Source organism: Centruroides sculpturatus, unplaced genomic scaffold (assembly GCF_000671375.1).
Source record: "Centruroides sculpturatus isolate CEXI.00-Female unplaced genomic scaffold, Cexi_2.0 scaffold478, whole genome shotgun sequence".
In the NCBI taxonomy this organism is placed as follows: Eukaryota; Metazoa; Arthropoda; class Arachnida; order Scorpiones; family Buthidae; genus Centruroides; species Centruroides sculpturatus.
Genome location: NW_019384994.1, coordinates 506,079 through 521,993, shown reverse-complemented (window position 1 = coordinate 521,993; position 15,915 = coordinate 506,079). Strand labels below are relative to the sequence as shown.

Sequence of the window (15,915 nt, the reverse complement as noted above, 5' to 3'; positions counted from 1 at the left end):
CCAAGTGATTTACAACTTTAGAAGATTAAACAGTGTTCTCCACAACTCAGATATATCTAGTGTGGGAGAGTTCCATCTCAACAATGTTACCATGAAACTGTCTCACACTAGATATACCTGGGTTGTGGATAACACTGTTGGATCTTCTAAAGTTGTAAATCACTTGGTGCCTGATAAAACACCTCGTAGTGGCATTGCATTGCTATACATTTATTATTTGTTTATTGACTGTTTAATTTATTATGTATTTTATTTTAACCCAATTTTATTCTTGGTGTTTTTATTTTACATATATCATATTTTTGTATTTTATATAATTTTGGAAATTGCATATGTGTAATTTAAATTTTCTATGTGCATGCGGGACAAGCAATTTGAAGAAATGTTGGTTGATGTTTGGGTTCTTTATCTTGAATTTCAAATGTTTTGTTCTCTATGAACAATTCTGTCTAAAGAGGACAGTTAGGCCTATATACTATCGAAAGTACTCGCAAAATAAATTAGTTTTACATAAATTTATAGATTTAACTAAAATTGTAGATTTAACTAAAATTGTAGATTTAACTAGTTAAAACTATGATTAATGAAAGGTCTTTGTTAGAAATAATTTTGCCTAGTTAGATTGGATTCTAACAGATTTTTGGTTTTGACTGTAATATATATGTATGACTTTAATGTTAAAATATATTATTATATTATTCATTTATCATTTTAAAATACACAAAAAATTTGTATATTTATAAAAGTCAAAATTTTTTAAAATATTTCTACAGGTGGATTTGCTCTTGTATTTCTTGTGAAGGCTACCAATAATGTGAAATATGCACTTAAGCGCATGTTTGTGAACAATGAACATGACTTGAATGTTTGCAAAAGAGAGATACAAATAGCAGTAAGTATTATTATGAATTATTATTTTTAGTATTCAAAATATTAATTATTCAATTAGATTAAATTACTAATTATCAAAATAGTAAAATAACTAACACATGATTATTGACCATTCTTCTGTGACAAAGTAGTAGTAATTTTTTTATATTATTTATTGTAGCATTGTGCAACAGAAAAATGTTTTTAATTTTTTCTTCTTTTCATGATATGTAACATGTCAGCATTTCACTACTATTCAAATAGTTAGTAATAAATAGTTCTTTAGTACATTTTTTTTTATTCACATCTTTCCAATATTGTTATTCTTGATGATTAAAAGTACAGTGGTACCTCAGGTTACGAACGCCCCAGCATACGAAATTTTCAGGATACGACATGAAATTCGAACATATTTTTGCTCCACGATACGAACAAAAACTCACCATACGACATTACATTAGTTCGCATTTTTCATTTGTTTTTCTTACTACAATTATTTTTTTTAATGTATTACTTGGCTTTAATTTGAGTATGTTTTTCGCGTTGGAACGAATTATTTGGTTTTACATGTAATCATATGGGAAAAGATGATCCACCTTATGACATTTTCATGATACGATCTCAGTTTCGGAACGGATTAATTTCATATCCTGAGGTACCACTGTATTGATTTTGTACAGTATTGGAGTAAGAACAGAACACAAGATCTAAGATTTAGGTTATATGAGGAAGTCATTCAAATTTATTTTGGCTAAATATGGCTTGAATAATATGGAGCTTTGCATTATCTTTATGTAAATGATTATATATTTCATTGAGTTCAGGATATTTATCTGAATGCAGAGTTGCCATAAGTTTAAAACCTGAAATTGGGACATTGTAAATAAAGTAACATTGTGTAGTTGCAGAAAAGGGAGGCTAAGTTCAGAACAAGGTGTGAAAGTTCATACATGGGTACAACTGGTACTGATACAGACTCAATGGTTACAACAAACTGTTTATTTGTCATGAAAGGAGCTTAGAAGATTTCTGCAAACTTGGAGGTTCAATGTCTGTGATGACATCTGGAACTTTCTCTTTTTTCCAACATAGTCTCAAATGAAGGAGTGTCCCTGGTTAGTGAGTTATTGTTTTCCTTTGATGTGTTTATGGCTCCAAGGTGATGTGGTCAACTTCTGGTGATGGGAAGATGCTGATTCAAGGAAGGGAGATGGAGACAGGCACAAGACATTCACACAATAAATGATCCAACCTTTGGAATATTCAGGAGGAGTTGTTGTTGCATCCTTGAATTTTAGGGTTTTTATCATTTTCTGTCCCTGATTTTTCATTCTGATTGTTTTCCTTGTTCTCACTTTCTAAGTGATCACTCACCTTTTGCTAAGTGTAATGGGACAACTTACTCACAGAGAGGTCAAAATTAATGTTTAATCTGATCCCAACTGAAGATGGTTGATCTTACAACTTAAATTCTTATATTGTTTATATGTTCATGTTGTGTTTTTCATTAAAAAAATCGCTTCCTATCTTTCACCTTTTTGTTTTATTAAAAAATATTTAACATGAATTTTAGTGGGAGATGAAGTGGGAGTGTTATCTTCCCAGACTCTCACTATTCTAGTAAAATTTGATGGCTACCTGGCATTAGATAGGCAGTAGCAGTAGCCATTCTGGAAAATAAGTGACTAATTCTAATTAAACTAATTTTATTGACAACAATTATTGAGTATTTTTTATTATTTATTGAACCAATCATACTTGTTTGACTTTCATATTTAAACTAAGATTTTGCTAGAAAGTCCAGCTGCTCCTATTGTGGATATGGCTGAACTCATGATGGACATAATTAAAATTAAAGATCCTCTTAGTCCCAGAGAGTGGAGAATGTAAAAAAAAAATAAATAAAAAATAGAAGCTAGACTATGCCCAGTTGTAATCATTGATCTGTCATCATGAAACCATCAATAATTTTGAAACCACCATATAGCACTACACAGATAGGAGGATCATGTTATTTGCAATGCAACTAGGACACATTTCAGAACCAGTAAAAATGGGGCTCCAAAATTGATTGAACTTCAGTTATTTTTTTTAAAAATTTATTGATTTATAAATTTATCATGATATATTGATGTGTTAATAAATTGTTTTATTTAAAGATTGGTTTTTACAATCAAATATTAAAAACAGGCAAAACCAGAGTCAGTTCCTGGAAATTAAGAATGTCTGATCACCCTAACACAGGGCCAACAGAATATGATACATGCACCACAGATTACTAAAGGCATGCATGTATGGACAGGTGGAGTATGCATGCATATAACATCTGAAGATACCTACTCAGGCAATATTTGATTTTTTAAAATATAAATCAGAATAATTTCAGATAGAAATGGACAAATCAAGACATTCTGAAAAAATTTTCCATTTGGGACAAAGTGTTCCAAATTGGATGATCCCAAAAAAATCAAGATATATGGCAACTCTACCTAAATGTAATTATCCAAATTAGTCACGTGTGTCATTATGTGATTGACTTATGGTTTGATATAACATATTGAGAATAATTATCTCAAATATTAGGCAAAATGATAAAACCGTAATTATTCTGAGTATTGATAGAAAAGTAATACCAAAACAATATATCTTGTTTTGATATTCTGCAAGTCCAAAGTTGTACTTAGCAGTATCACATTCAGAATCGTGTTTCTAAAAACTTCAAAATTAGGATAATGGCTTTAAATGTTTAAAGCCAAGGTTGAGTTAGAGTTGACAAATTCCAGTTTTAAATCTAAATTAAAGTTAAACTATGTGTTAGCTATCTCTTATATTTATGTAAAAATGCAACTCCTATGGTTCTGCAATTCTAGAATTTCTCATTTTTAGAGTTAATTAATCTTAAGCATAAAATAATTTTAGTAAGTTTTCTGTCATATCATTGTCTTCACTGGTGGTAAGCAAGCTCGTATTTAGAGAATGGCAGAACTGTAAATAAGAAATACTGAATGTTGTAATTTTAGCAGTTTTGAAAAAGAATTATATACTTCTCAATTAACTTCAATAATGTATTGATTTTGTACAGTATTGGAGTAAGAACAGAACACAAGATCTAAGATTTATGTTATATGAGGAAGTCATTCAAATTTATTTTGGCTAAATATGGCTTGAATAATATGGAGCTTTGCATTATCTTTATGTAAATGATTATATATTTCATTGAGTTCAGGATATTTATCTGAATGCAGAGTTGCCATAAGTTTAAAACCTGAAATTGGGACATTGTAAATAAAGTAACATTGTGTAGTTGCAGAAAAGGGAGGCTAAGTTCAGAACAAGGTGTGAAAGTTCATACATGGGTACAACTGGTACTGATACAGACTCAATGGTTACAACAAACTGTTTATTTGTCATGAAAGGAGCTTAGAAGATTTCTGCAAACTTGGAGGTTCAATGTCTGTGATGACATCTGGAACTTTCTCTTTTTTCCAACATAGTCTCAAATGAAGGAGTGTCCCTGGTTAGTGAGTTATTGTTTTCCTTTGATGTGTTTATGGCTCCAAGGTGATGTGGTCAACTTCTGGTGATGGGAAGATGCTGATTCAAGGAAGGGAGATGGAGACAGGCACAAGACATTCACACAATAAATGATCCAACCTTTGGAATATTCAGGAGGAGGAGTTGTTGCATCCTTGAATTTTAGGGTTTTTATCATTTTCTGTCCCTGATTTTTCATTCTGATTGTTTTCCTTGTTCTCACTTTCTAAGTGATCACTCACCTTTTGCTAAGTGTAATGGGACAACTTACTCACAGAGAGGTCAAAATTAATGTTTAATCTGATCCCAACTGAAGATGGTTGATCTTACAACTTAAATTCTTATATTGTTTATATGTTCATGTTGTGTTTTTCATTAAAAAAATCGCTTCCTATCTTTCACCTTTTTGTTTTATTAAAAAATATTTAACATGAATTTTAGTGGGAGATGAAGTGGGAGTGTTATCTTCCCAGACTCTCACTATTCTAGTAAAATTTGATGGCTACCTGGCATTAGATAGGCAGTAGCAGTAGCCATTCTGGAAAATAAGTGACTAATTCTAATTAAACTAATTTTATTGACAACAATTATTGAGTATTTTTTATTATTTATTGAACCAATCATACTTGTTTGACTTTCATATTTAAACTAAGATTTTGCTAGAAAGTCCAGCTGCTCCTATTGTGGATATGGCTGAACTCATGATGGACATAATTAAAATTAAAGATCCTCTTAGTCCCAGAGAGTGGAGAATGTAAAAAAAAAATAAATAAAAAATAGAAGCTAGACTATGCCCAGTTGTAATCATTGATCTGTCATCATGAAACCATCAATAATTTTGAAACCACCATATAGCACTACACAGATAGGAGGATCATGTTATTTGCAATGCAACTAGGACACATTTCAGAACCAGTAAAAATGGGGCTCCAAAATTGANACACTAAAATCATTATTTCTAAATCTTTCAAACCACTTCTGCGCAGTCCTTACACTAATTACAGTTTGATTATGAACAGTATTTAATTTTTTGGCTGCATTTGTAGCATTCTCACCACTTAAAAATAAAAAGTATAAAACATGTCTCTTATATTTATCTGTTACTTCCATTTTAACGAAACTAAACAACTGAAATGTTCCCAATTTTGAACAGTATTATATGAATGAGATCCAATTTAACACTTCAGTGTAAAAAGTATCACATTAGACTGGCATTTTTAACAGCAAAACAAGATTTTTCTCAAGATCATAAAATACCCACTAACTTATGGACTGACCTGATAATATTCTTAATGAAATTTGTAAGATCAATAGATTTATACATTTATAATTCACATTTTAATTTATTTGAGGTTTCAAAAAAAGGAAATAATATGAAATTTTAAATAGCTCACTTCAGCTTTAAAATTCTAACAATAATGTTCTTAATTTTAAAGAATTATTAAGTTATTTAGTTTAGCTAAATAGCTCCATATTTAGCTATTACTGTAAAATTCCATACTGATTTCATAAAACTGTGCAATAATATATTTTTGTATTTAGAAGAAACATTAATTAATTAATTCTGATAAACTTTGTCTATTAAAACTATATAATTAATGTTTATTTCTTTAACTTAGAATAAATAAATTCACAAATGTCAGTGCAATAGTGTGTTCCTAAAAAAAGCTTCATTAAAATCAAAAACATTTATACTTGAAATAGAGTTTGAATTGATAATTTAATAAACTGTAAATTTCATAATAATATATTCTGCTATTAAATCAGCATAATATATTAAGTATTTGTTGAAAATACTAATACTGCATACTTTTCTTCAGAATATTTTCAGAAAAGTATCTTTTTTATAGATCTAACAATGATCAATTTCTAATCTCTAGTTTATTTTAATTCCAAATTTTCAAAATCAAACTTTCAATTATCCACATGTGGATTATTACAATATTCATGCATTTTGCAGATTATTCATACATTGTCAAAATATTTTGTCCATCTTATTCATGGACAGTGTAACAAATGAGAAGTTCTATACATATATACATATTAGTGGGCAAACAGTAGGCTTTCAAGATCAGCTGACTCCAAGAAACAGTCTAAAATGTCCACAGGAATTGATTTAAATTTACAAATAAACTTTAGAAATTTATTGATAAGTGTTATTTTTTTTAACATACATTCTGTGTTTTATAAACAGTAGATCTGAAAAAAATATTCTGCTTGTCCTAAAATTAAATTACAGTAATTTGAAAAAAAAACATAAGAATTATACATAGAAATGTAATATTTAAATTTCTTCATGGTATTTTTGAAAATAGAAATTAAATTTTTTTTTTGACTAAATATACAAGGTGATTAAAAAGTCATAGAAATTTAAAAAATTAATAACTCTCAAACTATTTACAGTAAGATGATGTGGTTTTCACAGAAATTCTTAGAAAGAAGTAGGATTTTTTTTAGGTGTAATAAAAATTTTAGTACCAAAATAGTTACATTTCTTGCCATTAGATGGCGCTTGATAAGATTACATAATTTGTGAAGTTGTTACTAGAGTTTACACTAAGAACATTTTTATTTCTTTATTCTTATTTTAACAAATTTACAAATGTTCAACGTGGTGCCCATCATTCATGAGCACAGCTGTTAGGCAAGGTATTACATTATGAATAGCATTAAAGAGCATTTCAGTTGGCATTACTGATACTTAGATGGAGTTCTTCAACATGGCTAATGAAGTTTTCTGATGTCTGTATGTACAGGGCTGGATCATCGCATAGACAAATGAGACAAATGTCTAGGGCCCTGTTTTTAGAAGTGCCCGGTCAAACTCTGTTTTCAAAGGATTTGTAAATAATATAGTTTACTTTTCTGTTGGACAACTGTATATAATAAACAAATAAACAAAAATATATTGCTTTTTATATGGTTATTGTGAATTCTAAAATCTAAAGAAAATGTGTTCTTATGTTTCTTCTTATTGAAAGTAATTCTTCCGATAATTTATAATTTTTTTTATAGCGATAAGAATAATATTAACTACAAGACGATGAGCCTGGTGTTGCCCGGGCAAAAAATAACAACAAAGGGTTAAGATTATTAGATTATTGCGTATTTCTAATCTTTCTATTACATTATATTATAGCTAATTGAACGGCCTGGTGCAGTCATCGGGACAACATACTAAATAGTTAGCATGCATAGCAATGATAAATAATTAATTGCATAGCTGGCGCTTGATACGCCGACAGAGACTGCCCATTTTTTCAGTAGCAGCAGTGGTGGTATAAATAATAAATTCATATCAATAATAAATTCCTATTACTAATAAAAATAATAATACAGTAGAACCTCGAAAACTCGTCCCTCGATAACTTAGCACTCCGGATAACTGGTCCACACCTTGGCAGGGCAAAAAATCCTTAGTTAATTAATTTTCATTATAGACAGCTTTATAAAAGTATAAAAGCTCTCATAAAGTATTTTTCTGAGGTCTGTCTTATCAGGTAAATTACTGTACACAGTGTATTCATTAATTTTCATTTTCATGTAGTGGCTCTATGCCTTCATAAAGGACGTACTTTTCCTTTGTTTAAGGGTATTTGGGCAGTTTATTCTCTGTTATATTCTGTACAAGTAAATACTGTACAAGTACAGTACAGTATTTTCTGAGGAAATACTCGTACTTATTTTTTTTAACCCCATTCCCGATAACTCGGCATTTTCACAAACTCGGCCACCCTTCGGTCCACATTAGGTCGAGTTTTCGAGGTTCTACTGCAAATAAAAACAATAATATACTAAATTATACTGTAAAAATATAAAATAAATTAGTTTTTTTACATTATTTAGTTTTGTTTTATTTATTGTTTTATATTTTTTGTGTGCTCTTTTTCTTGTGGGAGAGGGAGGGGGCCCAGTAAGAAGAAAATGTCTAGGGCCCAAAGTGGGTTAATCTGGCCCTGTGTATGTATACCTTTGACTTCAAGTAGCCTCAACCAAAAGTCACATGGTGAAAAGTCTGGACATCTCATTTGGAAAAAAGCAACTGAGGACATGATTCTCTCCATCGGTTATATGTTATAAGTAGTTGTTTGACAGGGGCAACAATGTGTGGAGATGTCCATCTTGCATGAATGTTAAACAGTTGAGTGCTTGCCTGCTTTCAATTTCCTACAGTGCCATCTAATAGCAGGAAATGTAACTATTTTGGTACTAAAATTTTTATACACCTAAAAATATCCCACTTCTTTCTAAGCACTTCTGTGAAAACCGCATCATCTTACTGTAAATAGTTTGTGAGTTATTAATTTTTAAAAATTTCTGTGACTTTTGAATCACCCTGTACTGTACATTTCAGCTTATGTAACTTGGCACTCTCACTTGCATTGAATTATAATGGAATTGAGCTGTATATATATATTTTAAATGAACTACAAGTATGTATGTATATATATATATATAATATAAACTTGTAGTTCATTTAATATACCCTGAATGGTTTTTTTTTTGTAGTTTAGTAGACTATTTTGGATTATCTGTGTTCACCAGTTTTCAGTGCACATCCATGCACTAATTAGTACAGATAANTAAGTATGTATGTATATATATATATATAATATAAACTTGTAGTTCATTTAATATACCCTGAATGGTTTTTTTTTTGTAGTTTAGTAGACTATTTTGGATTATCTGTGTTCACCAGTTTTCAGTGCACATCCATGCACTAATTAGTACAGATAATTGGGAGTTTGGTGTAATTAACTTATAAAATAAGACATGTTTACTGTTAAGAAGGTTATTGAACTAACTATTAAATAAAAATCATAAATATTGAAATAATTTAACATTTTTATGACTATTTAATTTCTAATCAATACATATATTTTTTTTAACATTGACAGAGTAGTTTGAGTGGTCATAAAAATATAATTGGTTATGTTGATTCAAGTATTAGTCATGTACGTGATGGTGTTTATGAAGTATTATTATTGATGCATTATTGTAGAGGTAAGAAAATATCTTAATTTTGAATTGAAATAAAATATTAAACTACAGTATTTAAAATTTAAAATTTGATCATTTTACATTAATTTAGTAGAATTTATGTAGTTTAGTTGAAAACTTGTATGTCAAATTTCTCAATAAAGTTTTTGATTTTTTTGTTAACTTGCACTTCTGTTATAATCAAATACAATATTTAAATATTTATCTTCTCTGTCTTGCTATATTTTAAAAAATGGACTGCAATTGTTTTATGCTTTTATCTACTCTTTTTATCACACAACACACACACACACAACACACACACACACACTATATATATATATATAAGCTACTTAGCTTAAAATCCACAAGTTCAGTATGTAGTAGTTAGCTTAGAAATGACATACCAGGGAATCAATAATTTGTCACAAAAATTTTGTTATGAGTAGTCTGTATTGGAAACAAGAGGAAAAGTCCATGGAATTGGAGGAGGATGAAGTATGTTTATAATTATGTATTATGTATAAAAATGATTAGGTCACCAAGCGAAAATATCTATTAAAATGAGAAATAACTACTGTCTCTCAGCATTAACACCAATAGACAATAGTTATTTCTTGTTTTAATGAATTGTGTTATGTCTAATAATCATAAAATGAATAGGTCTGTGTAAGAAAATTATAATCAGGATCAGATATTTCCTAGTTCATATATTGATTTGAACTTTTTATTTATTATTGAATCCAATTGATTAGAAGATTTTATCATCCATGTTAACACATATATGATATTACAAATTATTGTAGTACAGTGAAACCTCGCTTAATGAGCACCTCACATAACGAGTAAAACAAATTGTAAACAAATGACTCGCTTAACTAGAGATGTTTGCATAATGAGTGATGAGGAAAGGGGAAGTCCTGGATTGTGTGCATGCTCCATCACTCTGTTTAGCACTTGTTCCGCTAACATCTTAGTGTCGCTTATGATCACACATTTTTTCCAAACTTGTGTTTATACATATTACTTATAAACATCAACAATCATAGCCCATTATATAATAAACATACCAAACAATATGCCAAATTCTTGGGCTATGTAAAGGCTATAAATTATTATTAGAAATTAATTAATTTGACTAGAGGTAGGTAGTTATGCTGCCATTTCATGTTAAATTTAATGACAGATTCCATATTAAATTTTAGAAATGTCTAAATTAAAAATTATTTATTTATAATTATTAAATTTAATACAAGATGACAGCATAACTGCCTATCTCTAGTCAAATTAATTAATTTCTAATATTTAATTATAGTCTTTACATAGCCCAAGAATTTAGCATATCGTTTAGAGTGTTTATCAGACATATTAGCTGTGATTTTTTTTTTTTGTTTTCTGCAAATCGAATCTGCATTCCAGGTTGGTTCATTCTGTGCTAGAAGAAAAGATGATGATGATTCATGCTTGCTCCTTAACAATGTATATTGTATAATTTTCTTTAAATAAATGTTATACGTAAAATATTTGAGAGTTTTTTTTTTTGGCATGGAACACATTATTTTACATTAATTTATATGGAAAAAATTGTTTTGCTTAACAAGTGTTTCGCATTACAAGTAAAATTCTGGAACGAATTATGCTCATTAAGCGAGGTTCCACTGTATAAGAAGTTCATTTTGTTAAGAATTATTTTTTCCAGTAAGAAATAAATAGAACAATAGCTATAAATTCCCACTGTCGTTTGTCTGACTGTCATTCCTTCCTTAATCTTGAGAACAGAATTAGATAGATGGAATTAGATAAAATACAACAAAATTAGATTAGATAGAACAAAATAAAAAAAATCAAGAACAGATATGGAAAGCTTAGGGGTAGGAGATCCCAATTAACTATATATGAATTCCAGTTTGCATCAGAAGTCGTTATTTCAATTCAAAAGTTTTCTCCCTGAATGGAGTTGCATAGATGATAGGCATGATGATGATGATATCAGGAAAAGTATGATACACAGGGGCAAGACATACTAATTTGAGATGGAGAACATATATTTTAATTTAAATATATTAAAAATTGCAGCCCAGCATTCTGTCAATGTCACAATAAAACAATTGTTCATATAACTTAAACGTCTTACTATTCACTAATATTGAAAATTAGATTAAATTGAAAAAAAATTAATTTAAGTAAAATGTAGTGATGGGACAATTAATGGGAATTGGAGAAATCCACATTTTCAGGTATTGGAATCAGAATTAAGAAAATCTTGTCACAATTGCTGATTCTTAAAAATGATTCTTCCACATTTTATAAGAAAATTAATTATTTGTTTCAGTCAAAGATTAAAAATTTCTTAAATTACAATATTAACTAATGTTGACAAAGCAGAGAGTTTGCAACACCCCATACATGAGGTGATGACAGTCATGGCAGACTTTTCTTTCATGTAGTCAGAGTGATGAGAGCTTGCACTTGGTTGGTACTGATTGTCTCCATTTTAGAGGAGATGGGTGTCTTTAGGATTGCCATCCAGTCGGCATTGGGCCGGTTTGACCAGCAATCTGTATTCTGTATATACCATATATTAAAAGTAAAATGTTCTGTCACTGCTGCACACAAATAATGTAAATTTAAAAATTAATTTGATTTATAATTTGAAAATTTTAAAACAATGTTTTAGAAACTGTTTGGTTAACTCTCGATTAAACAGTTTTAATTTTTGAATGAATTCAAAATTTGGTTAATTCTCAATGATATTTGTTCATCTCATTATATCATTTGCCAAACCTCATTTAGTATTAAATATGATGAAGTTAAATCATTTACAAGACAAGCCCATTGCGAGAAGTCTGAAAAAGTGCATCTTCTCATTTACCTTCCTCCGGTCAGTGCGTCAGCCAACAAAACAGTTTCCAAAGACCTTACATGAACTGATGGAATAGTTTGTTGAGTAAAAGGGAATTAGTTGTAATTTCTTTGAGGGTGGTGTTGCAATATTAACTTTATCTGAAAGAAGATTACAAATTTATTTTGTAGTACACAATAAAAGAATGTACTGTATATCCATGTATAAATGGAGAATTTTCACATTTTTTTTCAAAAGGTTGATACTGGATTTTCCAATTGTTTTTCATTCTTAAACTTGTTTAATAATTAATGAATGTACCGTGCTCACAACATAAATCTAATTTTTCTAAACTAAAATAAACTTTAGAATGTATTCAAAAGAATCTAAATTGGGAGTTTTTGGCAGAATCAGGAGAAGGTTTGGTATCGTCCCATCACTAGTAAAATGAGAAACAATTTTATGAATAAACAACTTTAAAATTTATTGGGCTGCAATGTTCAAATTGCAGATCTATAAGTTTCCATTGGAGTGCATCTGATTGTTGATTTGTTCTTTCTTAATCTCAAGAATGCAGTTATATAGATGAAAGTGGAGACCAGATATGGAAAGCTTATGGGCAGGAGGTCCTGATTAACTATACTAACTTTTGGTTTGGACCTGAAAGCACTTTATTTCAATTCAAAAATTTTCCCCAGAACAGAGTTAGATAGATGACTGGTATGACTTTGTTGTTAACAGGAAAAGTATGATGTACAAAGGCAAGATACTAATAAAATCGAGAGCATATATTTTTAAATGAAATTAATTAGAAATATGATTAAAAATTGCAGCCTGTCTTTGTAATGATGTCACAATAAATAATTGCTTGTTTATATATAGGATTAAAATTAATATTTTCACCATTTGCATTGAGGAGCTATAATTTTGTTTATTGTTGTGTTAAAAATCAAAATGGTTTATATTTACAGATATTATTTTTATTTTAATTAAAAAATTCATCAATAACATTTTCATAATTTTTTTGATTATTTGCTTTAAAATTTAGGTCATGTTTTGCAACTTATGAATGAAAGGCTACATATTGGGTTTTTTGAAGAAGAAATATTGCAAATATTTTGTGATTTATGTGAAGCTGTTTCACGCTTACATCACTGTCAGACTCCAATTATTCATAGAGATTTAAAGGTAATTTTTATGAAATTTTCCTTTAAATAATTTGAAACTATTATAAATATAATTAATGTGGTAAAATCTGATAGATATTTGTGATTCAATATTTTTTTTTGTTTTTGGTCAAATTATTTCTAAATCTAGAACTGTATACTGTGTGTGTTTGTTAGTTATTCCTTTAGTTTTTTTGTTGAAGAATTTGAACAGTTTATTAAAAAATTTTCTGTATTTACAAAGTATGGCTATCATCAAAAAAGAAGAGTGTTTTATAACTTAAACAATTGTATATTATTTGTCATATTAATTAAATTGGCATAACAAAAATATAATTATAATTTTTATTATATGAAACTTTAGGGTTTAAATAAGAATTAAATTAATTTAATGTATTCTCATAAATATTTAAATTAGAAGTGTTTATTAAAAATATTTGTACATCAATTTAATCCATTTATGAAGAAAAGTTATTGAAATTCAAGTGTTGTTTTACATGTTTTGAATTTTAATAATTATTACACTTTCTGGAATTTCAATACTTTTGTAATATATTTAAATATCTGTTAGGATTTATTGTTATAAGGATTATTATAAAAATGAATCCTCTTATTATTATTATATGAAAACTATATACTTTTAAATTTTATATTTAACAAAATGCAGAATGTATATACATATATACACTCTACAGTTTTCAATTCCAAGATAACTCTTCACTTAAGGAAAATCTACATATATTTGTGGATAAATGTTTTTTGATAGTTTTGTCTCTTGTTTTCATTTCATTATTAGAAAAAATAATTTAATTATAAAAATTTAATTACTTTAAACTTTTTATAAATTGGAAAGTTTAGTTTATATTGCATATGCACTAATGATTTAAATCAACTTCCTTAGAAATTATTTTTGGGGTTCTTATACATAAAAAAATAATTGCATATTCTTTCTCTCTTTTGTTTATAACTTTCTTTTCATATGTTTGCACTCCAGCATTCTAACCAGAAATGTGGTGTGTACCAAATATAGAAAGTCAAAACAAGCTGCTCACACTGAAAGAAATAAGCAAATATCAAGAGGAAATTTCTGTTTCTGTATATTTTTGGAATTTTACAATATTGAGTATGAGTTGTGGATGATTATGAATTTACTATTCATATCTAGCTCACATATCTGCAAGATGAATCAATGCATCTTGAAGAGAGTCAAATAAAAACAATCAGAATACATGGAATCATTGTATTTTATTTTTTTAAAATTTTTATTACATTATTTTAAAACTATTTTTAACTGTACAAATTTATAATAAATTTAAGTAATTAAAATTAATCAGTATGGTTAGAAATCAAATATTTAGTATTTATAAAAGTATTTTCAAAATGTCTTCAGATTTTATCAGATCAAATTCAGTATTTTTAGAACTTTAAAAAATTATAGCGAAAAAAAGTAAGATCATGCGTGTTATAACGAGTTAAACATTTTATTGATTAGAAATATTAATTTGATAATAACTAAGTCATATGAGAAATAACCCATAAAATTAAAATTTAGTTTTAATGTACATTTTTTGTGTGTATATATGTGTATGTACGTACATGCTATGATTTTTCACTTAATGCATTGTTTAATTCTGTTCATAGTTTTTAGTAAAAAAAAATTTTTTTTTTTATTAAAGGTTGAAAATATATTACTCAGTGATTCAGGTCATTATGTATTATGTGATTTTGGTAGTGCAACAGCAAAAGTATTAAACTCACAACTTCAAGGTGTAAATACAGTAGAAGAAGAAATTCAAAAGTAAGTATTTGTTTTAAATGAATAAAAGCAAATTAAATATAAAATCAGTTAATAATAATTAAAATTTTTTTACTAATTATTATATATAATAATTATTACAAAATTGACATATCAATTATAGATATTTCTGTTTTTACCAAAATTTATCTTAAGTTATAGAAATATTAGATTCTCATTTAATTAATTTATGATAAAGTGTTAATGCCAGTATTCCTAAAAATATTATTACTACAACTACATATAATCTTGCATTTAACATGTTTAATTTTCTACATTAGAACATTTTATCTTTACTTTCTCTGAAAAGTCTTGGAAAAAAGGTTATCTTATTTTGTTCTTTATTAACATCTGAAGAGGAAGTATGTAAAGCAGATTTTAAAAAAGTACTCGGTATGATAATATGGCACACTTCATGGTGCTACTTCTGTTTAATGCTGTCAACCTGGGAATAAGGTTGGCAGCATTTGATTGATGTTGGGATCACAAAAATGTCTGAAACATAGGAGGCAATGATCACATGAGACTTGGGTTAATGACTCACAAGAACCTATTGTAGTGATCCTTGGCAATTGGCCTATGTACAAGTCACAATCAGAATAATTGAGCCAGTTTCAGAACTTTGATTTTACCTTGTATTAGATGTCAAAATGTTGGGCTAAATTTTCCAGTAATTGACATTCAGGTTATGTTTTATAACATTTATTTTTTTTTTTGTAGAATTATAA

The 15,915-nt window shown here is 28.2% G+C and overlaps 1 protein-coding gene across 1 annotated transcript; it reads left to right on the top strand.

The window, feature by feature from the left end:
* The first annotated feature begins 769 nt into the window (after positions 1-769).
* LOC111633085 (AP2-associated protein kinase 1-like) lies at positions 770-15,199 on the top strand. The gene is made up of 4 exons (XM_023377614.1): positions 770-892; positions 9,303-9,408; positions 13,275-13,414; positions 15,069-15,199. Exons 1-4 carry the CDS (start codon positions 836-838, stop codon positions 15,192-15,194), a joined length of 429 nt encoding a protein of 142 aa, XP_023233382.1. The 5' UTR covers positions 770-835; the 3' UTR covers positions 15,195-15,199.
* Positions 15,200-15,915: the final 716 nt, after the last annotated feature.